Source organism: Xenopus laevis, chromosome 8L (genome assembly GCF_017654675.1).
Source record: "Xenopus laevis strain J_2021 chromosome 8L, Xenopus_laevis_v10.1, whole genome shotgun sequence".
In the NCBI taxonomy this organism is placed as follows: Eukaryota; Metazoa; Chordata; class Amphibia; order Anura; family Pipidae; genus Xenopus; species Xenopus laevis.
Genome location: NC_054385.1, coordinates 132775460 through 132803063, shown reverse-complemented (window position 1 = coordinate 132803063; position 27604 = coordinate 132775460). Strand labels below are relative to the sequence as shown.

Sequence of the window (27604 nt, the reverse complement as noted above, 5' to 3'; positions counted from 1 at the left end):
ATCTTAGCTATGAGGAAAGACTGGCCAAATTGGGGATGTTCACGCTGGAGAAGAGGCGCTTAAGGGGTGATATGATAACTATGTATAAATATATAAGGGGATCATATAATAATCTCTCTAATGATTTATTTACCAGTAGGTCTTTCCAGCTGACACAAGGTCACTCATTCCGATTAGAAGAAAAGAGGTTCCGCCTAAATATTGGGAAGGGGTTTTTTTTTTTTACTTTTACAGTGAGAGCTGTGAAGACTTACTACCACCCTGCAGTAGAGTTGGTCAGACTCCTTCAGATCAAGCCCCTCGGAGACTGAATTATTGGGATCGGCACCCTTGGTAACAAGATTGAAGATATTTGAAAATCTTTGCTCTATTAGCAATTTTACCACATTTCCAACGGATGAGCAAACAAAAAATAATCCCCAACTCCTGCCCTTCATGTTCAGCTCTCGGTATCTACCAGAGCAAACTGGCATTCTACCCAAATCTCAATAGCCAATTAGACTTCAGGCTGAGCCTTCCTTGCCTCAGTTTGGGAATAACTGTCCTAAAGTTTCCCTTAGCCACATCAGTGCTGGAAAATGTATTCTCACACTTCATTTTCTATTTTCTTCTATATTATGTGCTCTCTCCTTTAGGGGCATTTCTTAAAAGCCAACTATTGTTAATCAGCCTCAGTTTTGTAGTTCCACCTCCTGAGTGCACCAATACCACACGTGGTGTTTTATGGAAATTTCGGACTTTTTGAAACCATAAAACCCCAGCAGTACGCTTTAGAACACAATGCCGCTAACAGCAAGTTTTCAGAAATGTCTTTTTCTGGGGTCAACTTGTTGTTAGCGGCATTTTTTACCTTGTGTTCTAAAGTGTAGGGGGGTTTTATGGTTTCAAAAAGTCCGAAATTTCCATAAAGAAAGACTTTGACCCCAGAAAAAGAAATTTCTGAATTCTGACAAAGTCAAACTAGCTTATTAGGTCTTTCTGCTCCAAACATTTTCTCAAGTTAGTAGTTGTTATGAAAATCACATGAAAGCTTGCACTTTACAGCACTCGATCTCCTGCATGTCCTACATCCTTAACATGGATACTAAGGGCCCCAGGTTCCAATTATGCAAAGGATCACTGAACTTTATTACATGTAGAGCCCCCGTTTGAAGCTGCACAATATAAATACATGGACATATCACACACTGCCTACTATTTCAGAAACAAACATGCCCCAAACACTAAGCTGACCCCAAAAACCATAAATCTTTAAAATGAGGACAAAGTCAGGATTGTTAGCTTGGTGTGGATATTATTTAAAGGGTAACTATCACGGAAATGTAAATTTATCATACGCTTCCTCATACTAAAATAAAAAACTTTCTAAATACAATGAATTAAAAATTCTGTAGTGTTTCTGAAATAATCCAGTTTATGTTCACTATTCCTCTCTCAGCATCTGTTTCTCTTCATTCTGTCTTCATGCAGCAGTTGGGTGTCAGATATTCACTGACAGTTACATCCAATATATCTTATAGGGGGCTCCTTTTGCCTAGAAGATGTATTAGAGCTCACTCTATTAAACTCACCAGACATCATGTCTCTCTACATGCAGGATTTGTGCAAAAGGCAGTTATTTTGTTACATTTTGTTTGTACTGGAATCAGTTATTTGAGTGACCTCTAATACATCTGTTAGGAAAGGAGCCCCCCTATAAGATATATTGGATGTAACTGTCAGTGAATATCTGACACCCAACTGCTGCATGAAGAGAGAATGGAGAGAAACAGATGCTGCCATCGTTTATTAAATCTAATTTTTAGGGTTTTTTTTCTTTTAATTCCTAAAAAAGTGTTTTTTGTGTTGAACACCGAGTATCTGCAGGACAGGCAAATAATTCCCAGGGGCAGGACTCTACCCCGAGCTTCAGCCCTCCCCTCCGCATGACACAAGAGCAGTCGTTTGAAAAGTGGCACATGAAATTTTTATTTGTTCTAACTGCACCAAAGCAGATCCCAGTAAGTCCCCCTCTCCCCCCAAACCAATACAGTAAGTAAAATGGACATGTATACGGGAGAAAAGATGGCGGCAGTGATCACTTGCATATCTATGCAGTCCCCTCCCAACACAATTTTCTAACCTGCCCAACTCACCTGGACCATTTGCAGGCAGATAGACGTCAGGCAGGCTATGAAGAAGGCCTGTACATGGGCCAATAAGCTGCTGACTTTGTCTAAAGGGGCGGAGTCAGCTGCTTATGTCGGCCCATGTACAGCCAGCTTAACTTACGGTAACAGGTAGAGGAGCCGGTGTTGAGCATTCCTGTTATCGAGAGGGAAAGGTAAATGTGGAGGAGGAGCCATGTCTTGGAAGTAACAGGGAAGACTTGGCACTATGGAGAAAACCTACTTTCATGGGACACAATCCTCACACATGGCACCAGTAAGCACCCATGAAGATGCCATGACAGCAGCACAATCTGGTCCATAAAAAGTGGACGCTCCTTTGGATTGTTTTAGTCTGGGGACGGGGGCAGTACAAAATTGAACATCAATTGGTCATTTTTCAAAGAGTTCACATGCCCACGAGAGGGGGAGGGCAAGGCAGTGAGCTGGTTGTGTAGGCCGGTGGCAGGAATGGCAACAAAGACGACTGATCCCAGTCGGTGGAAGGTGAGTGGGTGGGGAGAGGAGGTGCGGAAGGAATGTGGTGGCAGCAGCAGGAAGCGGGGCTCCCCACCCCAATATCTACAAGCAGTTGAGTTGCTGCAGAGTGTCGTCCAACATCATCTGCATTTTGGCGTTCTCGTCCTTGGTGAGTCGCAGCTTATCTGATAGGAGGCAAAAGACAGAGGTCAAGGATGGAGGCAGCAGGAGAAAATGAGCAGGGTTATCCCTTGTGAATGAGCTTGGCTTCTACTGGCTGGGAGGTCCAAGTCCCTGAGATGAACTAGCAGGACTCACAGGTTACGTTCCTAAAGCCAACAGGTCCTCCAGCACTCACCTTCCTCAGGAAACAAACAGGCCCATGACTTGTCCAAAATAATAGGAGGAACATGAGGCCTTCAAGGTATATGGACTACAGATGGTCCCTCTCTAGCCTACAGACTTATCAACACCCTACACATTCCATTGGCCATGCCAGCTGCTGTAAAGTCCAACAAGTAGCCCAGACTCCCTTTCTGTAAATTTTGCCAGAGAAAGGGGCAACTGCCTTTCATTAATAAGAAACTAGAGACCCTCCTTCAGCTGCCCATCCCCTTAAAGGTTCACCTTTAAATTAACTGTTAGTATGATGTAGAGATTGATATTCTGAGACAATTTGCAATTGGTTTTCATTTTTTATTATTTGTGGTTTTTGTGCTTAGATTTTTATTCAGCGGCTCTCCTGTTTGTAGTTTCAGGAGTCTGGTTGCTAGGGTTCAAATGACCCTAGCAACCATACACTGATATGAATAAGAGACTGGAATATGAATAGGAGAGGCCTGGATAGAAAGAGGAATAATAAAAAAGTAGCAATGATAATAAATGTGTAGCCTTAAAGAGCATTTGTTTTTAGATGGGGGTCAGTGACCTCCATTTGAAAGCTGGAAAGAGTCATCAGAAGAAGACAAATGATTCAAAAACGATTAAAAACAAATAATGAAGACCAACTGAAAAGTTGCCCATCCTATAACATACTAAAAGCTCACTTAAAAGGTGAACCACCCCTTAGGGCTTTAAGCTAGCAATTCGACCAATGAATGCAGCAGGAGATGATTATGTCACTCAGGGTAATGAACGGGAGCTCTAGGACTGGTTCACCAAGTTTCCAAAATGGCCCAGGCCCAACTGGCAAGGGCTGTTTCCTTAAGCAAAGAACGAGACTTACTAAACACCCTGTTCTTATAATGAAACTGTAGAATGGGGCTGTGGATATAAACAGCAAGAGAAACCTCTTTAAAGGAGAACTAAAGCCTAACTAAAGAAGTAGCTAGAAATGTTGTACATGATGTTTTGTGCTTCTGTACCAGCCCAAGGCAACCACAGCCCTTTAGCAGTAAAGATCTGTGTCTCCAAAGATGCCCCAGTAGCTCCCCATCTTCTTTTCTGCTGATTCACTGCACATGCTCTGTGCTGCTGTCACTTACTGAGCTTAGGGAGCCACTTACAATATACAGTACACATAGGATAGAAATGTCACAATATAAGGCTGATTAGTAATTAATACACATAATTACTACATGGCAGCACAGAAACCAGTGCAATTAGCATCAGAATTGAATAATCAGCAAACCTGTAGCATCAGCTTATATTACAGCCAGGGAAGCTCATTTTCTGCTGGATAATTAGTGACGAGCCCTAAGCTTAGCTTCTCAACAGCCAATCAGAGCCCACTGAGCATGTGAGTGTCACAGACACTTTCCAAGATGGTGACCCCCTGTGACAAGTTTGAAGTCCTGGATCATTGCTGCTATTGACAAGCTCAAACTTTAGCCTCGTGCAATAAGTTCACTATATAAAATAGGCCATTTTTAGCCACATTCATTTTTAGGGTTTAGTTCTCCTTTAATAAACCCTTTAATAAAATGCCACAGGCACATGACAGTTTGAGGAAGAGCGGGAGCCATAACAATGTGTAGATCTTCGGAACCAAGAGACAAGGGGATTTTATATCAACTCCCGGCATCCAAAGATTCCGGGCAGCAGGGAGTTGCTATTCATGCCATAGGGATTAAGTATGGGCACTGAATACAGACACCTACCTACAGCAATAACAACCATAAGGCTTTGCAGGTAAGTAGGTACAATGTTTGGCCCCTTCTTCCAGGCAGATGGGCCCCTGGTGGTTGAGGTTGGTTGAATGACACGGGCACCTCAGTTAAAGGGGAACTATCACGTATCTAAATACAAATCAATTAAAAATTCCGTAGTGTTTCTGAAATAATCAAGTTTATGTTCACTATTCCTCTCTCAGCATCTGTTTCTCTTCATTCTCTCTTCATGCAGCAGTTGGGTGTCAGATATTCACTGACAGTTAGATCCAATATATCTTATAGGGGGGCTCCTTTCCTAGCAGATGTATTAGAGCTCACTCAAATAACTGATTCCAGTACAAACAAAATCTAACGAAATAACTGCCTTTTGCACAAATCCTGCATGTAGAGAGACATGATGTCTGGGGATTTTAACCTGATTATTTCAGAAATGCTTCAGAATTTTTAATTGAATGTATTTAGAAAGTTTCTTGTTTCAGTACGAGGAAGCTTATATTAATTTTTTCATTTTAGTAATAGTCCCCCCCCCCCACAGATTGGGAATCAGGGCTGTAACTGGGCCATTGTAGCCAACGGAGCCCACAGATTTACTTTGCCTTGAGTTTGGTGTCCTACCTAGAGTTCCACTCTACCCCCAAAGCTCACCAGTCTGACTCGATTCTGCTGCCCCATTTCCCGGGCACTAGCCCTTCTGTTGAAACGTGATGCCCAGACCAGAGAGCTGTTGTTCCAGCCTATGTCGACCCATTGGCCAAGGATCACATGAAGGGGCCGACGCAGTCCTCACCCAAACCCAACTGATATTGTGCAGGCTGGAGAATCCTATAAAACTGGCCTCACTAATAGGACACTAAACTGTCAACTAAGGAGGCCAAGCAGGCAGCTTTTATTGGCATTATGAACTGCAACTGCCACCTGAGCAGGTAAGCCTATCCCCTGGAGAGGAAAGGACTACCTCCTCAATTTATCTAGAACTCTTTTACTGCTTGGGAAATGCTCCCAGTATTTATATATTAGACCCAGGCAAGTGTTCAGGTCCCGAGCTCGTCTCCACCTATAGAAAAAAGGGGAGGGGCCAGTTGGACCTACTGTAGCGTGACCTCTCCACTCCTGCAGATCCCAGAGACAGGGCCAATCAGAGCTTATGATCCAGCACAGAACAAGCAAGGACATTGCCCACAATGCATTTCAACATTGGATTTTATTGTCAGTTCCAAGGGCAAGTAAAGATGCCAACTATGTAATGACGGCAGGTGTACAAGCTCAGCACAGTCACTAACACAATACAATATAAAGGGGCTGCCTTTTTGGTTAGTAGAGACCCCACTCTGTCCCATGCTGGAATGGACGCAATGTATGCACAGCTGCTGGCAAGTCTATAAACCGTTTCTTAAAGGGCCAGTTGCTATTGTATGAAAGAATGTTATTATACAAAATGGCAGCACTCGGAATTCATTTGACGATGGCTTGAGAGTGTCAGACAGTCTGAACCCACTGTTCTTCAAATACTCTCACTGCTGCTTTGACCCCCGCCAAATATCTGAATAGATACAGATAAAGAGAGACTATAGCTCTGAACCTATCTAAAACCCTTGCCATAAAGCAAGACTGGGCTGCTGTGTTTTAGCCAGGCAGGAAGTAAAAAAAAAGTGAGCAATGTTAATTTGTTTCTGCCCTCTTTATACCTAATACTCAGGTGGGAGGGAACTTTTTACTTAAATTACAGTTTCCCTTTAATCGGCCTATTAGATAAAGGGCCACAGTCTTGTCTTCTTCATACAGAACAGAAGTAACTATCTGGTTATTACATACAGGCACCCCCTGAGTTATGTTACTGTCTTTATACAGAGGAGCAGGGGATTGTGGGTGTGTCAATAGGTGGCGCTCTTCTTAAAGGGATTCTGTCTTGATTTTTATGATGTAGTTTTACTTTCTAAATGACACTATTTACAGTTCAAATAATATAAAATATTATTCCTGAAGCAGCAAGTGTGTTTGTTGAGTTGTAATATTGGTGTGTAGGTGCATCTCAGGTCATTTTGCCTGGTCATGTGATTTCAGAAAGAGCCAGCACTTTAGGATGGAACTGCTTTCTGGCAGCCTGTTGTTTCTCCTACTCAATGTAACTGAATGTGTCTCAGTGGGACCTGGATTTTACTATTGAGTGTTGTTCTTAGATTTACCAGGCAGCTGTTATTTTATGTTAGGGAGCTGCTATCTACCTTCCCATTGTTCTGTTGTTAGGCTGCTGGGGGTGATATCACTCCAATTTGCAGTACAGCAGTAAAGAGTGACTGAAGTTTATCAGAGCACAAGTCACATGACTGGAGGCAGCTGAGAAACTGACAATATGTCTAGCCCTCTTTCAGATTTCAAAATGAAATATAAAAAAATCTGTTTGCTCTTTTGAGAAATGGATTTCAGTGCAGAATTCTGCTGGAGCAGCACTATTAACTGATGTGTTTTGAAAAAAAATTGTTTCCCATGACAGTATCCCTTTAAAGGGCAACAAACATCACTACTTATATCTTATAGTAGTAACAATGGAGGGATCTAGTGGTCCCCAGTCCTACAGAACCCAAAAAGGATACTAAGCCTAGGTGAGTGCTAATGCCATAGATACCCCCCAAGCTGATGTGCTTTCCCCATGGAGATCAATGGGTATGAGGAATACAGAATGTTTTCTTGTTATGTACAACAGCTTACTGACTGCCAGCTGGAACCCGAGGGCCATGCACCTTATCAATATGTGGGTAGAGGGTCAGAAGAGGAATCAAGCTGACAGACGACACTACTTTCATTCCTTAGAGATACGACAGGTAAGTCATGCCACAAGGTACAGTTCCACAGCACAGGGAGCCCCGACCCCATACGTTGAGCCCACCCAGACTCGCGGGGCCCCTGAGTGAATACGGAGAGCAGGAGCTCAGTCACACAGGTCATGAAGGGTGACCTTCAGCTCACAAGAGAGAAGCCGGTTCTTCTCCATTTGGCAGTACAGTCGCTCTGCGGGAGGGAACGGGTCGGGCGGGGAAAGGAGAGACAGAAGGAGAGAGAGAGAGAAACAAAGAGAGAGATCAGAGGTTAGTGGGACAGAGAAAAGTGCGTTAATGAGAAGTGAGAGACAGCTATGAGCAAGAGGGAGAATTAAAGATGGCCGCCCTGGTGTTTCCTGTCCCCAGAGGGCGATATATATTTATATAAATCCTAATAAAACATTCCTGAACACTAACAGCAAACGCAAGTTCCCAGAATCCATTGCAGATGGTGCCAACTACATGCACCATTGAGATTATGTAGCAGCAGCCAAGACACCAATACCCACAATGCTTTGCATGCTCCTGGATTCATATGCTTTTGGGGCCTTGCAGGGCATTATGGGAAGTAGAGTCTGGGCCGGAGAAGAAAGGACTGCTGCTGCTCTGTTTCATGATGCATGCAGTCGGAACCAGCAGTGTTATGTATAAGATAGAGGAGGCAGGTGCCTTTGCTAATTGTAGACTAAAGAGAACGCTGAATTCTTTTTCTGGCCGGTCCCCACTGCATTAGCATTATAGAGAAGGCACAGGAACCCCCACTTTATACCATACCTCCCAACTGTCACATTTTTCACGGGACAGTTCTGATTTTGACAGTTTAGGCTGCAGTCCTGGGATTGTTACTGAAATGTCCCAACTTTCTCTTTGATCTCCTGCACTGAACAGCCAGAAAAAAGATACAACATTTCTTAGTTATTTGGCTTTCGGCTGAGAGCCCAGAACAGAGACTTAGATACTTTTGTAACAATGTAAGATAAGCAGGTCTCTTGGGAGAACTTAAGGCAGAGACACAGTTTTGCTAATGAAGGTGAATTGCCCTTTAAGCTGCGAGTCTAAGGGCAGAGACACACATGGATATTCAGAGAGATTAGTCGACAAACGACAAATACAGAGAACATGTAACATGGCTTGATCAGCAGGTGGCGCTGTGTACGTTCATCTTGGGAATGGAAACGCCATCAGCAGATGCGCAATACATAATTGGAGAAGAGAAGACAGAGCCTCTCCTTATATGAGAAAAAAACGAAGGCAGCACATTTATCCCTGTGGTTGTGCCAGGGAGTCCCCGCAGGGAGGTAGATAGAAGTGGCAGCAGGGAATTGGCAGTTTCTAGGGCAGAGCTGATTAGGGCAACAAGTGGAACATATAACAAGCATTATTTGGGGAACATGGGGCAGTTTCATTTTCGAAGGAACCCCGAAAACAGCCCCGACACTTCCTATGGTCAATCAGCAGCTTTCATTAAAGTCACTGGTAAGTGGCAGTTTCTGTCCCCAACAGCCCCAAGTATCATTAACTGGTGCCATCAGATGTGGATGTGGTTATTTTACAGAACTTTGTATTTATATACCTTGTCTCCTGTGTGTACAATAGCAGCCTTCTGTTATACACATGCAGCGCAACCCCGCAGGCTCGCCCGACAGAGAGGCGCAACCCTACAGCCTCGCCCGACAGACAAGTGCAACCCGGCAGCCTCGACCAACAAACAGGCGTAACCTCAAACGACAGACAGGCGCAACCTCGACCAACAGAGAAGAGCAACCCCGCAGCCGCGACCGACACAGAGGCACAACCCGCAAGCCACGACCATCAGAGAGGCGCAACCCTACAGCCTCGACCAACAAACAGGCGCAACCTCGACCAACAGAGAGGCGCAACCCCGCAGCTGCAACCGACACAGCCCGCAAGTGACAACCGACAGACAGATGAAACCTCGCCCGACAGACAGGTGCAACCCGGCAGCCTCGACCAACAAACAGGCGCAACCTCGCCCGACAGACAGGTGCAACCCCGCAGCCTCGACCAACAAACAGGCGCAACCTCGACCGACAGACAGGTGCAACCCCGCAGCCTCGACCCACAGAGAGGCGCAACCTCAAACAACAGACAGGCGCAAATCCTTTTCAATTATTATGTGATCCCTCACTCACTGTATTCAGGGTATCTCCAATAGAGTAGCAGCCCCGTCCAGCCACAAACCTTCCAAATTCGATTCAAATAAACTCTGGAGTCCTACAGCAATTCAATGTGTCTATTTCACACAACATGTTTCGGATAAAACATATCCTTCATCAGGTGCAACTCCGCAGGCTCAACTGACAGACTGCGCAACCCTGAAGTCTGACGGACAGAGAAAGGAGCAACCCCGCAGCCTCGACTGATAGAGAGGCGCAACCCCGCAGCCTCGACTGACAGAGAGGCGCAACCCCGCAGCCTCGACTGATAGAGAGGCGCAACCCCGCAGCCTCGACTGACAGAGAGGCGCAACCCCGCAGCCTCGACTGATAGAGAGGCGCAACCCCGCAGCCTCGACTGATAGAGAGGCGCAACCCTGCAGCCTGGCAAGTGAGCACAGTTGATGGTAATGGCCTCCACTTCTGTTAATCTTCTTGTGTAAGAACTTATCCATTACTGCTATGTGCACTATTGCCCTATTTAATATTGGATGGGGCCTCACAGCAGTTCATGTATATAAACCGTATTCCAGCTCCAGGAGCAAAGACACACTGGGTACCAGGGACCTACTGTAGCGCAAGCTCAGGGATTTAAAGGGTAACTGATTCTGTGCTGTCAAACTACAGCCTGGCCCAGTCGGGCTGTTTATGGAACTCTTGAGAAGGGCCATCATGAGCTTTACTGGACCCCCAGCTAATAAAGTCCTTATACTATGGCTTCTCCACCCCCTGGAGATACAGGCACCAACCCATCTGACAGTGAAGATCCACTTGCCCAATGTTGCCCCCTAAAATCTCTCTGGATTCTTCTCCAGATGAACTCATCAACAGTCAATATGCCAATGAAGCGTACTGAGCATGTGCAGTGTCACTGACTCCACACTGGGTTAGTCCAAGATCAGAGGTGGAGCTACTGGGGTATGACCTTCTCCTTGGACTTTAATATTAATTAGGAGCTATTATATCATTAGAATTGACTTTATCCTGATGATGGAGACGGTAGGTGTACATTAAAGGGGCGGTTTACCTTTAAGCTAACTTTTAGTATGTTATAGAATGGCCCATTCTAAGCAACTTTTCAATTGATCATTATTTATTGGTTTTTGAATTAATTGCTTTCTTCTAATTCTTTTCAGCTTTCAGATGGGGATCACTGACCCCATCTAAAAAAGCAAAAAATGCTTTGTAAGCTACTAATGTATTGTTATTGTCACTTTAGTTTCCTCATCTTTCTATTTAGACCCTATCCTGTTCATATTCCAGTCTCTTATTCAAATCATTGTATGGTTACTAAGGGAGTTTGGACCCTAGCAACCAGACGGCTGAAATTGCAAACTGGAGAGCTTCTGAATAAAAAAACCTCAAAAAATACAAATAATAAAAAATGAAAACCAATTGTAAATTGTCTGAGAATCTCCCTCTCTACATTATACTAAAACGTAATTTAAAGGTAAACAAGCCCTTAAAGGTGTAGGACATTATGCATGCATTAAGGTGGGGGCAGGCAGGTAGTAATGGGGTCCAATCCCTTTAATGTCTGTGGATAAGTGGAACAGTGTATGGGCTTGTGACAGTGAAGCCAATAAAACCAGTGGATTGCTAGCTCACAATGCAAGAATATAAGAGCCCTGTGTGCGGGAGTGAAGGAATGTGCACAGTGAGAGGGAATGAGGCCAATCGAGTTATAAGCCGACATCTACAGCCATTGCACTGCTGGGGCCTGCTGCAGTCACCCGAGCCCCAGGGGGAACAGGAACGTCTCCTAAATCTATTATCACTGAATTATTTAAGCTTCTGGCTGGCCACCCAATGTCTGGAAACCTCTATCTATTATAAACCTGCCCAGAGGGTTTAATGATATTGGCATTCCAAGAGGCATTAGTTGTCCTTTAACAGACTCTGGGAGCAGCAGCAGGCACCAAGCAGCATGCGCTATAATAATAATAATACACAATAAATAGAATTACACACCATTTGTGCCTGCAGACTAGATCTCTTTCCATTGTAAGCGGGTCTGGGATCTCCTATCAACCCCTCCAAAGTCACAGTTTACACTAATGATACAAAACACACACACACAATCACATTTCTTTTTTTTTTGTTTTTTCCTTTTGTTTTCTGAGAGAGAGAGAATGTGCACAATCCCTGGCGCGTTGGAGAGACAGAGAGAGAGCGTGCGAGAGAGAGAGGGAGAGAGAGAAGAGACCGTCGGAGGACGGAGCAGCTCAGGAAAGTCCCTGGGTTTATCTGTGTGAGACAGAATGAGAGAAGAGTCACAGATATAAAGATGGGGTGGGGGGTTATTAGTAGGGATGCACCGAATTCACTATTTTGGATTCGGCCGGACCCTTCACGAAAGATTCGGCCGAATAACGAACATTTTTTACTTCCTTGTTTTGTGACAAAAGGTCAAACAATTTCCCTCCCCGCACCCTAATTTGCATATGCAAATTAGGATTCGGTTCGGCCAGGAAGGTTTCAGACAAATCCGAATCCTGCTGAAAAAGGCCCAATCCTGCCGGAATCCCGAACCCAATTCTGTATTTGGTGCATCCCTAGTTATTAGTCAGGGGTGTATCGGCTCATATAGGACCCCCCCCCAGTTGTAGTGCCCCCGAAACTCAGTGTGTTACCCATAGAAACTGCAGCCACTACCCCCCCCCCAGTTCCAAGCAACGAGAAGCAGCCAGGGGGTTAGACGCTCTCCCACCCAACTAAGCGGAGCCCCTGGAAATCACAACAAGCAGTCACAGCACTCGGGGGTTAGTAAAAAGGCAAAAGAGCCCCCACACGGTATTTACATGGACGTCATATCATTGAGGGCGTGGTCGAGCTCCTCGCTGATAGCTTTGTACTTGAGTTTCTGCGCATACAGCTCGTCTGACGGAGAGGAACAAGGTCACGTGAGAGAGAGAGAGGTTAAGAGAAGGGAGGTACAGGCCGACCCCCCCAAATCAGTCGCACAGGAATCCGGCCACAGAACAAACATCAGCAATTTCCCAATCACATCAAAGGGATTTTCCTCAGGCTATCGGAGGGTTAAATAGCTTACTGAACAGAATACTTACATTTTTTACACTGTCCCTCCTCCTACCCCCACCCCACCCCTCCAACAAGTAAGATCTTGTTTATCTGGCAGCACAAGCCCTGGACTTGATTAGTCACAGTTTGACATAAAGGGGAAGTAAACCATGGGCTCTAGTATGTACCGGAGAGTGGAAAATACATTAATTCACTGTATTTCCTGTTTTTGGTGTGTGAGGGGGTCCAATACCTAACACACACAAACATATATATATATATATATATATATATATATATATATATATATATATATATATATATATATATATATATATATATATATATATATATATATATATATAAATAGAAATATAGACTGTTGTGCCTCAGGCAGGAAAATTTAATTGGTAACGCTGTCTTCTCTATGCCGCAGGAGCCAATCAGAAGATACATGGCATGTAAGCATGACATCACTATTAGGCACCATATATACTTGCTTTTGGCATTGGACCCCCCCCCACACACACACCAAAAACAAGAAATACAGTGAATTCATTTATTTTCCACTCTCCGGAACATACTAGATCCCATGGTTTACTTCCCCTTTATGTCAAACTCTAATCGAGTCCAGGGCTTGTGCTGCCAGATAAACAAGATCTTTCTTGGCTCCCACTATATGCAGTACTTGCCCTTTAACAGACCAGTAAAGGAGGATCACTCTGCAGCTATTAACTATATAGGTTTGTTTCCCCTTTAGCCCAGAAAGTGGTCAGTTTAACAGTCCTCCAAATAAAGGCGGGCAGTGCTCTCTAAATAAAAGTAACAGGTACAGGTATGGGACCCGTTATCAAGAATGCTCAGGACCTGGGTTTTTCTGATCTTTCCATAAATTGGATCTTCATTCCTTAAGTCTACTAGATACATATAAACATGAAATAAACCCAATAGGCTGGTTTTGCTTCCAATAAGGATTAATTATATTTTAGTTCAAGCTACTGTTTATTTTTTACTAGGGATGCACAGAATCCAGGATTCAGTGTTTTTCAGCAGGATTTGGATTCGGATGAATCTTTCTGCCCGGCCGAACTGAATCCTTATTGCACATGCAGATTAGGGGCAGGAGGGAAATCGCGTGACTTTTTGTCACAAAATAACAAAGTAAAACATTTTTCTTCCTTCCTACCCCTAATTTGCATATGCAAATTAGAATTTGGATTCGGTTCAATATTCAACCGAATCTTTTGCGAAGGATTCAGGGGTTCAGCCGAATCCAAAATAGTGGATTCAGTGCATCCGTAATTTTTACACGGAAATCTGTGGATTATCTGGATAAAAGAGTGAGACTGCATTTCCCATAATTCAGAGCTTTCTAGATAACGGGTTTCCAGATAACAGACCCCAAACCTCTACATATAGGACAGCCATAGAGTGAACTCTGCTTCATTACTGACAGTAGGTTTTGCTCTATCTCCCTGTAGCAGGCTCACACTTCCAGCCTTTTATTGGCACATACATTTAACAATCATTTTTTTGCCTTTTCTGGGGCGAAGGAAAAGCAGAAAACGGTTTTAGTGGAAAAGGCGCACAAAGCTGCCTTGTGTGTGACCCACTAGAGAGCACAGCCCCGGGGGGTTCACAGCAGATAAAATAGTAAATTCAATTATCATGCTTTATAGCGAGCCAAATTATGATGAAGCGCTAATTGTTCAATTCTCTCTCAATGATAAATGACCCCCCCCCCCCACAATCTTTGTTCAACAGGATACGAGGGACCTGGCAGCAAAGCAAGAAATCCTTCCGATATTTGGCAGCATCCATTATACTTTATACTTTGGTGTTTGAAGGCTGGCTGCAGAACTATAAATCATACTATCCAATATATATACAGCAGTATTCCTGGTGGGATGCTGGGAGATGCAGTTTGTCTGCTGTAAGCACTTTAAGGGTGGCAGGCACTGCATATAAGATGTATGGAATAAATGGCTCTGGAAATAAACACAGAATCAATGTTACAGACAAGAAATTACCTTCCAAGTCATCAATGGTCTTCTCAAGTTTGGCCACGGACCGCTCAGCAAACTCCGCTCTGGTCTCAGCCTATAGAGAGAGAGGAAACAATATGGATACGAGCTGATTGGGCAGTTAGTTGGCGAGAATTAGGGGGCAAAACAGATGGCAGCAAAGAAGGGGCATCCTGGCCAATGGCTGAAGGCTTACCTCTTTTAGCTTATCTGACAGAATCTTTATTTCCTCCTCATATTTATCTTCTTTTTTGGAATACTGCAAGGCAAGGACATCCATTAATGTGCATTTAATTACAGAGAGTTAGAATAAAGCCACAGCCTTGGCATGGGAGAGAACGTGGAGCTTCATACAGTATAAGTGGAGGCATATTGGTAATTCAACGACTTCTCTCCTCATTGGATAACTACAACTGAGGGGGATAAAGAGCTAAACAGGGGCCGTGATCACTGAAACTGCCAAGCTTCTTGTTTTATACACAAACTTTACAAGTGTGTATTTATACACAACAGTGCGCTCTGGGGAGACTATCTTCTTACAATAGAGGAATCAGTGGAGTGAATTCATAGAGGATTCACCCTTTCCCTCCCACCCCCTACACAAGGCATTTAAAGGTCCTTAATAAATGTAATCACAGCATATTGCCACCTTGGAGTGCTCTCCTCTTACTATATGAAATAAGCATTTAAAGGAAAATACATGCCATGTACAACGAATATGTGCAGATTATAGAGCCTAAATAAGTACAACCATGTTCAACTGGCAACGGCCCTAATGTCATTGGGATGGCTTGGCCACACCCATCTCTGACTGCGTCTTGTTGGGGGTTAATAATGTAATGGGAGGGCTAGAAGAGCTGCTGGCTGGGCAGCTTGAGCACAATGGCAGGTTAAAGGAATTCTGTCATGATTTTTATGATGTAGTTTTTATTTCTACACTGTACACTGTAAATAATTCACTGTACAATATAAAAGGTCATTCCCGAACCAGCAAGTGTATTTAGTTGTAATATTGGTGTGTAGGTGCATCTCAGCTCATTTTGCCTGGTCATGTGATTTCAGAAAGAGCCAGCACTTTAGGATGGAACTGCTTTCTGGCAGGCTGTTGTTTCTCCTACTCAATATAACTGAATGTGTCTCAGTGGGACCTGGATTTTACTATTGAGTGCTGTTCTTAGATCTACCAGGCAGCTGTTATCTTGTGTTAGGGAGCTGCTATCTGGTTACCTTCCCATTGTTCTGTTGTTAGGCTGCTGGGGGGGGGGTGAGATCACTCCAACTTGCAGTACAGCAGTAAAGAGTGACTGAAGTTTATCAGAGCACAAGTCACATGACTGGAGGCAGCTGGGAAACTGACAATATGTCTAGCTCCATGTCAGATTTCAAATATTAAATTATTAAATATTAAATATAAAAAATCTGTTTTATGCACTGAAATCCATTTCTCAAAAGAGCAGTCTGCTGGAGCAGCACTATAAACTGATGCGTTTTTGAAAATATTTTTTTTTCCATGACAGTATCCCTTTAATGAAAAACAATAAGCAGAGTCAACAGACTGATAGATACAAGGGCAAACCAAATGAGGAAGATCTCCGTAGTTCCTCTGAACAAGCAGAAAGAGGAAAAATAAAGGCACAAGGACAGTAAGAAAAAACAAATTAGGTTCTCTCTAGAGTAGAGACCGACATACTGTTAACTTGTTATTCCTGATGAGCTGCTGCTCGGGGTACTCAGAGCAATCACATCATGCAAACACAGCCCCCAGTCACATGCAAAGAGGACAAGAGGCCATATTGCACTGCAAGGCCCTTACCTATAATGCACTGCAAGGCCCTTACCCATGATGCACTGCAAGGCCCTTACCTATAATGCACTGCAAGGCCCTTACCCATGATGCACTGCAAGGCCCTTACCTTTTCAGCCTGAGCCTCTAAGGACTTCAGGTTGTTGGTGACATTTTTCAGCTCCTCCTCCAGCTCGGCACATTTGCTGAGGACGGGCAGAAGCCGAGGTAGAGGATGAGCAAGCGAGAGAGAAAGAAAAGGAGAAAAAGCAGGAGGAGATGAGACTGGCTAACTCCGAACAAGGTACAGGAACATGAAGGGGTTTCCCAGAGGCCTTCTCAGCCTGTGTCACTCGGCCATTAGTCTGGATTGGGGGGGGGGGGAGATTCCATTTTGCTTTAGCATAATCCAGTTAAAGAAAAATTATAGCCCCAAAATAAATACTGCAGCTCCAACTGTAACAGGAAGAGATCACCTGACCAGAAATACTGCAGCTCTAACTGTAACAGGAAGAGATCACCTGACCAGAAATACTGCAGCTCCAACTGTAACAGGAAGAAGAGTGGAAGCTAAAGACAGAACTCTGTCTGTTAATTGGCTCATGTAACCTGACAATTAGAGTTTGTTTGCTTGGTTTGTGTGCACCGTGAATCATACAATCCCCTTATTTCTTAAAGGGGTTGTTCGCCTCTCACATTTTTTTAAGTTCAATTATTTTCAGATTGTTCACCAGAAATAAATACTTTTCTCAATTGCTTTCCATCTTTTATTTCTACAGTTTTTCCAAAACCTAAGTTTGAATGTTGAATGTTCCGGTCTCTGGAGTTTGAGTCTGACAGCTCAGTAATTCAGGCGCAGACTCTAAACTGCTACAACTTTGCAACATTTAATTGATCCATTTCTCTGCAGCATCTCTGGAGTATTAGCAACAGTTGTATCAGTTCTAACAGCTGCCTGTAATGGAACTCAGGGATTCAGCTCAGCAGGAATAAAGATAAGAAATGTATCAATTAAATGTATAATTTAAATGTAACAGTTTAGAGGGTCGGCGACCCCCTCAGAGCTGCTTTAGAAGGTGAATTATTACACTTTAATATTAGAAAAATGGTCACACAGAAAATAGTTGGAAAAGTCTTTATTTCTGGAGAACTATCTGAAACCAAATCAACTGAAAAAAGTGTTGAAAGGAGAACCACCTCTTAAAAATGGCAATTTTCTATTTATAATTATCCAATGGCATATACTACTAAAACAGTATATAATTATGAAAATGGTTTATTTACTTATGAGCTGTTTAATGCAATATATTTTCATAGAGACCTATATTGTTCGGGGGGTATAGGTTTTCCTATAACCAGGATTAGAGGAATGACTTTTTTTGGGTAAAGTAATGCTATTTTATAATTCAGTCTGCATAAAGAGCCATTCAGGAAGCCGCCATGCAGAGTCAGAGTTTATCAGCTCTCTCAGCTGTGAGACTGGAGCTAAATGGGCAATTGAGGAGGCTGCAGATTGGATTGCACATGTGTGTGACTGGTGATTGGGTGACACAGTGGGAGGCTGAGGGACAGATCACAGCTGTGGGGCCGTCTGGGAATGAAGTGTGGATGGAGATAGAGAGGGAGCAGCCAGGAGGAGACAGCAGGATATCCAGGGAGGGTAACGGTTAATACCTTTTCCTCTGTGGCATTCAAACACTTGAGGCTGTGGTCCAACTGGCGGATCTGCTCCTCCAGGTCTCGGCATCGGCTGAGTTAGTGGTCACAGAGAGGTCACACGGGAAGGCAGAGGAAAGGGAGTTTTGGAGGGAAAGGCCAGCAACACAATACAAAGAAGCCGGGATGAACATGGGAGGAAGGAAGGGCAAAAACAAAAATCAAAATTCATCTCATGCAAAGTGAGGATGTCATGTAAACAAGGCCTGAAATAGTAGCAGTGCCTATCCACGTCCCTACACCCCCTGTAACCAAATCTATCCCATGTCATCTATATGCTCATATTCCCTATAGTAATACTGTATTCCCTACAGGCAAAAAATCCTCTGCACTTCCCGTGGGGTGATGTAGGTATTCAGTGGTCACACCCCCAACCTAAAAGCTGGACATTGTTTTGTGGTGAGCACAAGTTTCCCTTTTTGCTACTGTATTCCCAGCAACCTAATCAGGAACTGTGTTATATTACTATTTCCTACTCAGTGGGACATGACGGTGCATGAGAGGGCCGCATGAGAGGGCCGCATGAGAGGGCCGCATGAGAGGGCCGCATGAGAGGGCCGCATGAGAACTCTAATTCCCATCCAGAAAAGAATGAGATGCTGCACAAGCCTGTGCTCAGTTACAGAATAGGAAGATTATGGTTGGTCAGTATTTGTGTGGCTCTGGGTGCAATGCTTGGTTTGTGCCTCCCAACCTTGAACCCTCTGTAGAGTCCAACAAGCCAGTGTCTGCTATTATATGTATAAAATGTGTTATATGAATAAAGATGCGATTATATGTATAAAGGTGTGTATATATGCGTCTCTGCAAGCCTGTGATACTCATTTAGATCCAAGCTGAAATCCCTCCACTTGTTTAGAGCCCCCCAACTTTCAGGTCTTGTGTAACACACACACACAGACATAAAAGGGGTACACAGTCACATTGGGAGCACAGATACTCACGACTCAGACAGTTCTGCCCTCTCTTCTGTACGTTCGAGGTCCCCCTCGATAATGACCAGCTTCCGGGCAACCTGGCAGGGAACACATTGGTAACAGAGAGATGACAGGATTAGATATTCTTTATATATATAAAATAAACTATGTTTCCAGCAACCATATGGATTTCTATAGATTAAAGTGTAGAGCGGGTGGAGCAGGTTGCTGTAGGATTACATGACAGGTGCAGCCCAGACACACAACAGGACAGACATGTCAGGTTAATCAATGGCTCTCACAGGATTCCCTGACCCCTCACCTCCTCATATTTCCGGTCTGCTTCTTCTGCTATGTGTTTGGCTTCTTTCAGTTGGATTTCCTGCAGCTCCATCTTCTCCTCATCTTTCAGGGCTCTGTTTTCGATCACCTTCATCCCCCTGCGAGACAGCAAAGAGCAGATGAGCTTCACTAAAGCCCTCAACACACATAAACATGGCAGATTCACACACGACTGGAGAGCATTCAGTATGTATCTAAAGCACCCAGCTTGGCCAGGCACCCTACATTTGTTTAATTTCAGGTAGGGATGCACTGAATCCAGGATTCGGTTCGGATCCAATCCTTCTGCCCGACCTAACCAAATCTGAACCCTAATTTGCATATGCAAATTAAGGGCGGGGAGGGAAAAAGCCTGACTTTTTGTAAAAAAATAAAATACGAGGAAGTAAAAAATGTTTTCCCCTTCCCACCCCTTCAAATTAGGGTTTCGCGAAAGATTCGGCCAAATCCAAAATAGTGGATTCGGTGCAGCTTCTTTATACAAATCAAACAATGCAAAGATACTGTACTTTGGGGCTTGAGTAACATTTAAAGGAGAAGGAAAGTCGTTTCACACTTAGGGGTGACAAATGTTAGGCACCCCCAAGTGAATGTATTTACTTACCTGAAACCCCGGGCTCCTATGAGCAGAAAACTGCACTGGCCCAGGGTTATACCAGTGATCAGAGCGATCCTCTTCCAGCTTCTTTTTTCTTCTTGCAGCTGCTCATGCGCAGTAGAACGTACAGCTGAAATTTAACTAAAAAGTCAGCTTTTTCATTCTATTGCGCATACGTCTGCCCTGGGAAATTTAAGAAAGAAGAAGCTGGAAGAAGAGCGACTGGTGGGGTTTGCTGGAATAACCCTGGGCCGGTGCAGTTTTCTGCTGATAGGAGCATCAGCCTGGGGTTTCAGGTAAGTAAATACATTCACTTGAGGTGCCTAACTTTTGGAACCCTCAAGTGTGAAACCACTTTCCTTCTCCTTTAAGATATTGTCAAGGTCAGTGTGACAAAGACCATATAGCTCATATAGTGCCTGGCAACACTTATAGCAAAGTCCATGATTAAAGGAGTTGTTCAATTTTTTACCATTTTCCCAAAATGTAACTTTACAGTTTAATGTTAGTCTCTCTGGTGATTCAGTCTGGTGATGCAGAAGTATCTGAACTGTTACAATTTGCTACATTTAGTTGATACAATTAGTTGATACATTTCTCAGCAGTGGAATCTGTTCCATATTAGCAACTATTGTATCAAGTCTAACAGCTGCCTTTAATGGAAATCAGGGATTCTGCTCAGCAGGGACAAAGATAACAAATTTATCAATGAAATGTATCAATTTAGAATGGTTAAAGAGTCGGCGACCCCCCCTCCCAGAGCTGCTTTAGAAGGTACAAATGAAACCTTACACATCAATATTAGAAAAACGGTCACAAATAGAAAGCGATTTGAAAAACGTCTTTATTTCTAGTGAACAATCTGAAAATAGCTGAACTGCAAAGGTGAAAGATCCCTTTAAGTGGCATGAGCACGGAGGATCCATCAGAGTAAAATGCTGCAGAGGAGCGGCAGAGCAATATATAGGGCCCCTGATAATCCTCATTAGGGTGGGGCAGACTCTCAGTACAATACTCTAAGGCAGAAGGGAGTGGCTGAGGCCTAGGGAGAGGATACAGAGGGGACACTTAACGGGTCACTCCACTATGAAGCCTTTGATGTTCCAGTAAATTAGAGACTATCCTGGTAACGCCAACATGGATCCCTCAAACGAGGCTTTGGCATTGCTGATAAGGGGCCAACTCAGAATAAACAGAATTTCCCAGTCTGACAGCTTCCTGGAAAACAGGAAGCACCAGGGAAACAGGCGTTTCCTGCCCAAACAGGAAGGAGGAACTAATATGGAACAAGGAGAGTACTGGAAAGTTATAAGGGGGATTGGCATGGCAGAATACAGAAAGTCCCATCATGCCTTGCAAAGGAACATCACCACTCACCTCTCGCTTTCATCGGCTGTCTTCTCCGCCTCCTCCAGCTTCTGTAGTGCAGTAGAGAGACGCTCCTGGGCCCGGTCCAGTTCCTCCTCCACTAACTGGATACGTCGGTTCAGAGAGGCAACCTCAGCTTCAGCCTGAGAAACAAGGAGGAGGCACAAATAAGCACTCACCCCAAATCTCCCTATAACTGGCCTTCAGACTTAGCTCATAAGAAGGTTACAGATATATAGAAACATTGGGGTGTCACCCTGCTATAGTTCCAGGGGTACCCAGGGTACAAATAAGCACTCACCCCAAATCTCCCCCTAACTGACCTTCAGACTGGGCCCCCTTAGCTCATAACAAGGTTACAGATATATAGAAACATTGGGGTGTCACCCTGCTATAGTTCCAGGGGTACCCAGGGTACAAATAAACACTCACCCCAAATCTCCCCCTAACTGACCTTCAGACTGGGCCGCTTAGCTCATAACAAGGTTTCCCAGAAACATAAAGAACTACAGTAATGACTTGTGGCCAAACAAGGCTAGGAATCACAGGCATATAATCCTATTCATTATCCCTAATGGACAATTAGTATAAACAAGGGAGTGGAATAAAGTGCCAGGATTCCTATAAAAGGAAGGGATGTTGCGGCCATTGTACTACAGCAGTTGTGACTTGGTCGAGTTGTGGGGAGAAGCCAAGAAATGTTGGCAGGCAGAGGTGACAGTGACCCAGCCCAGAGCCAGTTAGGAGAGACTCAGCTGCAATGGGCTCTGATCAGCCACACAGCTACACAGTACAATGGGCTTACAGACTGTAGTAGTCGCTGTAGTTAGGTGCCATGCTATTGTCAGTCACTACATACAGCTGCTCTATAGTTCAGCCATTCCGCCCCTGCCTCAGGCTGTTCCTCCCTTACTGTATCAGCCCAGTGCTCATTAGATCACACAAAGGAGACAGTCTTGCAGCAGGGTCCCCATTATAGCACTAGAGTGTAAGCTCCTTGGGGCAGTGACAGCCCATACACAACACAACAGTGAGCGGTTTGGGCAGGTTTTGCCATTATTTTATTAAACCAGACTGGGGGCAATTATTTGCTTTCTCATAAATCCCCCCCAGGTTTTCTCAAACAGCGACAGCCCCATAACGTCCTCCCCCCAGAGCTTTCACACTGCTCCCCAAGCAGCCGGGTTGTACCAGACATGAGTATAAATAGTAACACTAACTACCCCCCCCTACACACACACACACACAGTCCCACACACTATAGGATCCAATCACTGTGTTACACCTGCCCCTCAATGTACCTCTTGGGCTCTGATCTCTGATCTAAGTGTTGCCCCTGGGGGGGGGGGTATGTGAGTAGAGGGGCGATCACATTAAATGGCCAACACAGTCCCTGATCTGATGGTAAAATCAGAGGTTCCTATACATGAGCCCCTCCCACCTGTACCCCAACCACTCCCACCTGTACCCTAGCCCCTCCCACCTGCACTCTCCCCTGTACCCCAGCCCCTCCCACCTGCACTCTCCCCTGTACCCCAGCCCCTCCCACCTGCACTCTCCCCTTTACTCAAGCCCCTCCCACCTGTACCCCAGCCCCTCCCACCTGCACTCTCCCCTTTACTCAAGCCCCTCCCATCTGTACCCCAGCCCCTCCCACCTGTACTCTCCCCTTTACTCCAGCCCCTCCCTCTCCCCTGTACCCCAGGCCCTCCCACCTGTACCCGAACCCCTCCCACCTGTACTCTCCCCTGTACCCCAACCCCTCCCACCTGTACTCTCCCCTGTACCCCAACCCCTACCACCTGTACCCCAGGCCCTCCCACCTGTACTCTCCCCTTTACTCCAGCCCCTCCCACCTGTACTCTCCACTGTACCCCAGCCCCTCCCCAGTACAGTAAGTAGTACAGTAAGTAGTACAGTAAGTAGTACAGTAAGTAGTAGCTCAGCAGCCAGTGACAAGGAATGACTACACAGAAGTCTATTGCTCAGTGTGGGGCTCAGTGTGGGAGTGAGTGAGAGACAGAAGAGCCGCACCTTCCCGTGTCCCATTCTCATTACTGACCGTCTCCCGGGATCGCTTCTCTCCCTCTAAATCCCGGCTGAGCCGCTCCGATTTCTCCTCCGCCTCATCTGCCTGTTGCTGTAGCACCTGGATCTTCCGTTTCACCGCCTCGATACTGCTCATCCCTCCGCCGGACATTTCTCTCTCTCCCTCTCTCTCTCACTGACTGTCTGACTGTCTGACTGACTGACTGTTCCTCTCCCTTCCGCTCCCGCGCGCCCCGCACTTCCGGTAGCCGCTCCCTTATATTCAGGAAGAGACGAGCGAGAGCGGGAGCAGCGCCATCTGGTGAGTGAAAGCGGAAGTGCAGCGCTGCCCTGTTGCTCATGGCCCCTCCCTCCCTGCTCTGAGCAGCAATTTGTACAGCTAAAGGGCCACACTGGGACCAGGCCTTTTATATTACAGGTTTGGGGCCCAGTAGTTCTTATTGGAGGGACTGGCCTATTTATTTGGGGAGGAACAAGCAAGAACTGTCAGACAAGTATCTGCTCCCTGCTGATTGGTCAGTGAGTCCTTATCCAGTTACTCTTGCCCAATCAGGTGGTGGCAGATATCCCAGCATGTGGGACACTTCAGTACTTGTTGGGCTCCTCATGGGCAGGGCCATCTTTATCATGTGATGTCACCCCAACAGCCCAATAAATAGTGTCTATGGCATGAGCAGCCCCCAGGCATATCCCACAGATTCATTGTCAGTCTCAACATTCAATGGGCCCTGGGGCCCTCTAGCATGACTCTATTCTAAAGAGACAGGGTGACCTCTCAGTAGGAAGGAGAGTCCCTATTCTAAAGAGACATTTTCTCCCGCAGCACAATCTGCCTTTGCATTCAACTTCTAGACTGCAGGGTCCCAGACATTGACTAGACTACAGCACCCACTTTGCATGGTGGGGATACTATGCCCAGGAGAGCTGAGTTCTCTCAATGGGGTTTGGAAGGCGTTACTCACGTCTGCCGCTTTCTTCTCTGCGACCTCCAGCTTCTCCTGAGCATCCTTCAGTGCCTCCAAGTATTTATCCCACTCATCCTCAGTCCCCTTCAGCTTCTTCTGCATGCTCACCAGCTCATCCTCCAGCTGAGAAAGTCCAGGGCAACTGGGTTACTGGGGGGTCACCTGAGATCCCTTTGGGGGGGGGGGAAAGGTGAGAGTCCATGGGGATTTGGGGGAAGGGAAAGCTGGGGGAAGAGGTCCTATGAATGTCAGGTAGGATTCTTAGTAAAGCTGGGCAACATAGAGAGGCAGGGTGAGATGCCAGAGGGGCAGAAGAGTTGGGTGGCAAGTCATAGGGACACAGATGAAATGTCACAGGGGAGTAAGTTCATTTTAATGCAGGGAAGAGGTCCAGCAAGAGTAGGGTCAGGTATTAATGCAGGGAAGAGGTCCAGCAAGAGTAGGGTCAGGTATTAATGCAGGGAAGAGGTCCAGCAAGAGTAGGGTCAGGTATTAATGCAGGGAAGAGGTCCAGCAAGAGTAGGGTCAGGTATTAATGCAGGGAAGAGGTCCAGCAAGAGTAGGGTCAGGTATTAATGCAGGGAAGAGGTCCAGCATGAATATGGTCAGGTATTAATGTAGGGAAGAGGTCCAGCATGAAAAGGGTCAGGTATTAATGCAGGGAAGAGGTCCAGCAAGAGTAGGATCAGGTATTAATGTAGGGAAAAGGTCCAGCATGAGTAGGATCAGGTATTAATGTAGGGAAGAGGCCCAGCATGAGTAGGGTCAGGTATTAATGTAGGGAAGAGGTCCAGCAAGAGAAGGGATTAATGCAGGGAAGAGGTCCAGCAAGAGTAGGGTCAGGTATTAATGCAGGGAAGAGGTCCAGCATGAATAGGGTCAGGTATTAATGCAGGGAAGAGGTCAAGCAAGAGTAGGATCAGGTATTAATGTAGGGAAAAGGTCCAGCATGAGTAGGATCAGGTATTAATGCAGGGAAGAGGTCCAGGGAGAGTAGGGTCAGATATTAATGCAGAGAAGAGGTCCAACAAGAGTAGGGTCAGGTATTAATGAAGGGAAGAGGTCCAGCAAGAGTAGTGTCAGATATTAATGTAGGGAAGAGGTCCAGCAAGAGTAGGGTCAGGTATTAATGAAGGGAAGAGGTCCAGCAAGAGTAGGGTCAGGAATTAATGCAGGGAAGAGGTCCAGCAAGAGTAGGGTCAGGTATTAATGAAGGGAAGAGGTCCAGCAAGAGTAGGGTCAGGTTTTAATGAAGGGAAGAGGTCCAACAAGAGTAGGTCAGGTATTAATGTAGGGAAGAGGTCCAGCAAGAGTAGAGTCAGGTATCAATGCAGGGAAGAGGTCCAGCAAGTGTAGGGTGAGGTATTTATGCAGGAAACGGTCCAGCAAGAGTGGGGTCAGATATTAATGAAGGGAAGAGGTCCAGCATGAGTAGGATCAGGTGTGAATGTAGGGAAGAGGTCCAGCATGAGTAGGGTATGGTATTAATGTAGGGAAGAGGTCCAGCTAATGTAAGGTCAGGTATTAATGCAGGGAAGAGGTCCAGCAAGAGTAAAGTCAGGTATTAATGCAGGCAGTGTCGGACTGGCCCACAGGGATACCAGGAAAACTCCCGGTGGGCCCAGGTGTCAGTGGCCCCTCATGCTGCTAAACTTTTGGCCTATTTCATGACCATTCCCTATTTCTATGAGAACAAAGAGGCTAAATAGATGGAATAATAGATTATAGTATGTAAAGAAAACAAACTAGAATAGAGAATAGAGGTTGATTGAGTAGATGAAGACTATTAGTACTGAGAGTGGCCCGATGGTCTAAGGTTTTTGGGTGGGCCCCTGGTGTCCCAGTCCGACACTGAATGCAGGGAAGAGGTCCAGCAAGTGTAGGGTCAGGTATTAATGCAGGAAAGAGTTGCAGTAAGAGTGGGGTCAGATATTAATGAAGGAAAGAGGTCCAGCAAGTGTAAGGTCAGGTATTAATGCAGGGAGGTGGTCCAACAAGAGTAGGGTCAGGTTGGAGGATCAAGGTGAGAGGTGGCAGGTTCAGGGAGAGACATCAGAGGGTCTCGGGTGGGGTGGGATAAAGATTTGCTGGTGGCATCACTCCCTTCCCACCCATCTGATGCATCTGAATTAATGTCAGGGTACCCAGGAACATGCACTGAATATGGGACTTGAGAAAACTTTTGAATTCGAATTTTCAATTTGACCCTTGATATATCTGCCCCATATATTATGGTCTCTACAATTACCCTGCCTTGCGTTAATTAAAAACCTTTAATTGCCCGTTACCCCAATACCTGTTTGCTCTTCTCCTCCACTTGCTTCTGTTCTGCTTCCGCCTGCTCCGCCCGGTCCAGAGCATTTTCCTTGTCCAATTTCAGCATCTGCATCTTCTTCTTGATGGCCTCCATGTTGGCTTTGTAATGAGCAGAGCCGGGGGGATGCTTTAAAGATAGTGGCCCCTGGTTCCTCCTGTTGCAGAACTCACTGCTCTGTTATATGCTGGCCCCTGACACCTGCCCTTATGTGCTTTGTGGCCCCACCTTCCCCACTGCATTGTTAGACTGGGGCTGGGGAGGGTCCACACATGGGGCAGCTCCTTATTTGGGCCAGCCTGGACAACTGGTGATGGGCCTGATAATCGTTTAGTGACTGCATGGGTCTGATGTTCCACCATTGTCATGAATCTCTTGTTAAATCCCATTCCCCCCATTCCTGCCCAAAATACCCCCGAGGGCAGTGATTCCCAGCTGTGACAGACATTGTATGGACCTGATAATCCCCATTTTGATGGGCAAGAACCTGAGACACAGATGCCGAGCACAAAGCTGTCTGAGGATTTATTTAGCTCCTAGGTACGGCCATGGGGCCCTAGTAGCAACTACTGATGCTGAACTTCACAGTGCGTCTTCGAAACTGGAGATGAGCTGGGACCTTGACAAAAACAGACTTTGTGATGTCCAGTTATTAAAGGGATACTGTCATGGGAACGTTTTTTTAAAATTAATCAGTTAATAGTGCTGCTCCAGCAGAATTCTGCACTGAAATCCATTTCTCAAAACAGCAGATTTTTTTAATTTCATTTTGAAAT

General features: G+C 45.3%; 1 protein-coding gene across 12 annotated transcripts; it reads right to left on the bottom strand.

The window, feature by feature from the left end:
• Nucleotides 1–1947: 1947 nt before the first annotated feature.
• tpm3.L (tropomyosin 3 L homeolog) lies at nucleotides 1948–26950 on the bottom strand. 12 transcript variants are annotated; one of them, XM_041573792.1, is made up of 10 exons: nucleotides 23563–23785; nucleotides 21510–21643; nucleotides 19515–19632; nucleotides 19220–19290; nucleotides 16690–16765; nucleotides 14973–15035; nucleotides 14783–14852; nucleotides 12533–12611; nucleotides 11703–11785; nucleotides 1948–2812 (listed from the first exon to the last, which is right to left on the bottom strand). In XM_041573792.1, exons 1-9 carry the CDS (start codon nucleotides 23698–23700, stop codon nucleotides 11719–11721), a joined length of 816 nt encoding a protein of 271 aa, XP_041429726.1. In that variant the 5' UTR covers nucleotides 23701–23785; the 3' UTR covers nucleotides 1948–2812; nucleotides 11703–11718. The 12 variants fall into 12 exon arrangements, with proteins under 12 accessions (XP_041429726.1, XP_018087044.1, XP_041429728.1 ...); XM_018231555.2 differs by lacking the exon at nucleotides 16690–16765 and adding an exon at nucleotides 18234–18309 and having other exon boundaries at nucleotides 23563–23784; XM_041573793.1 differs by lacking the exons at nucleotides 1948–2812; nucleotides 16690–16765 and adding exons at nucleotides 7626–7744; nucleotides 18234–18309 and having other exon boundaries at nucleotides 23563–23784.
• Nucleotides 26951–27604: the final 654 nt, after the last annotated feature.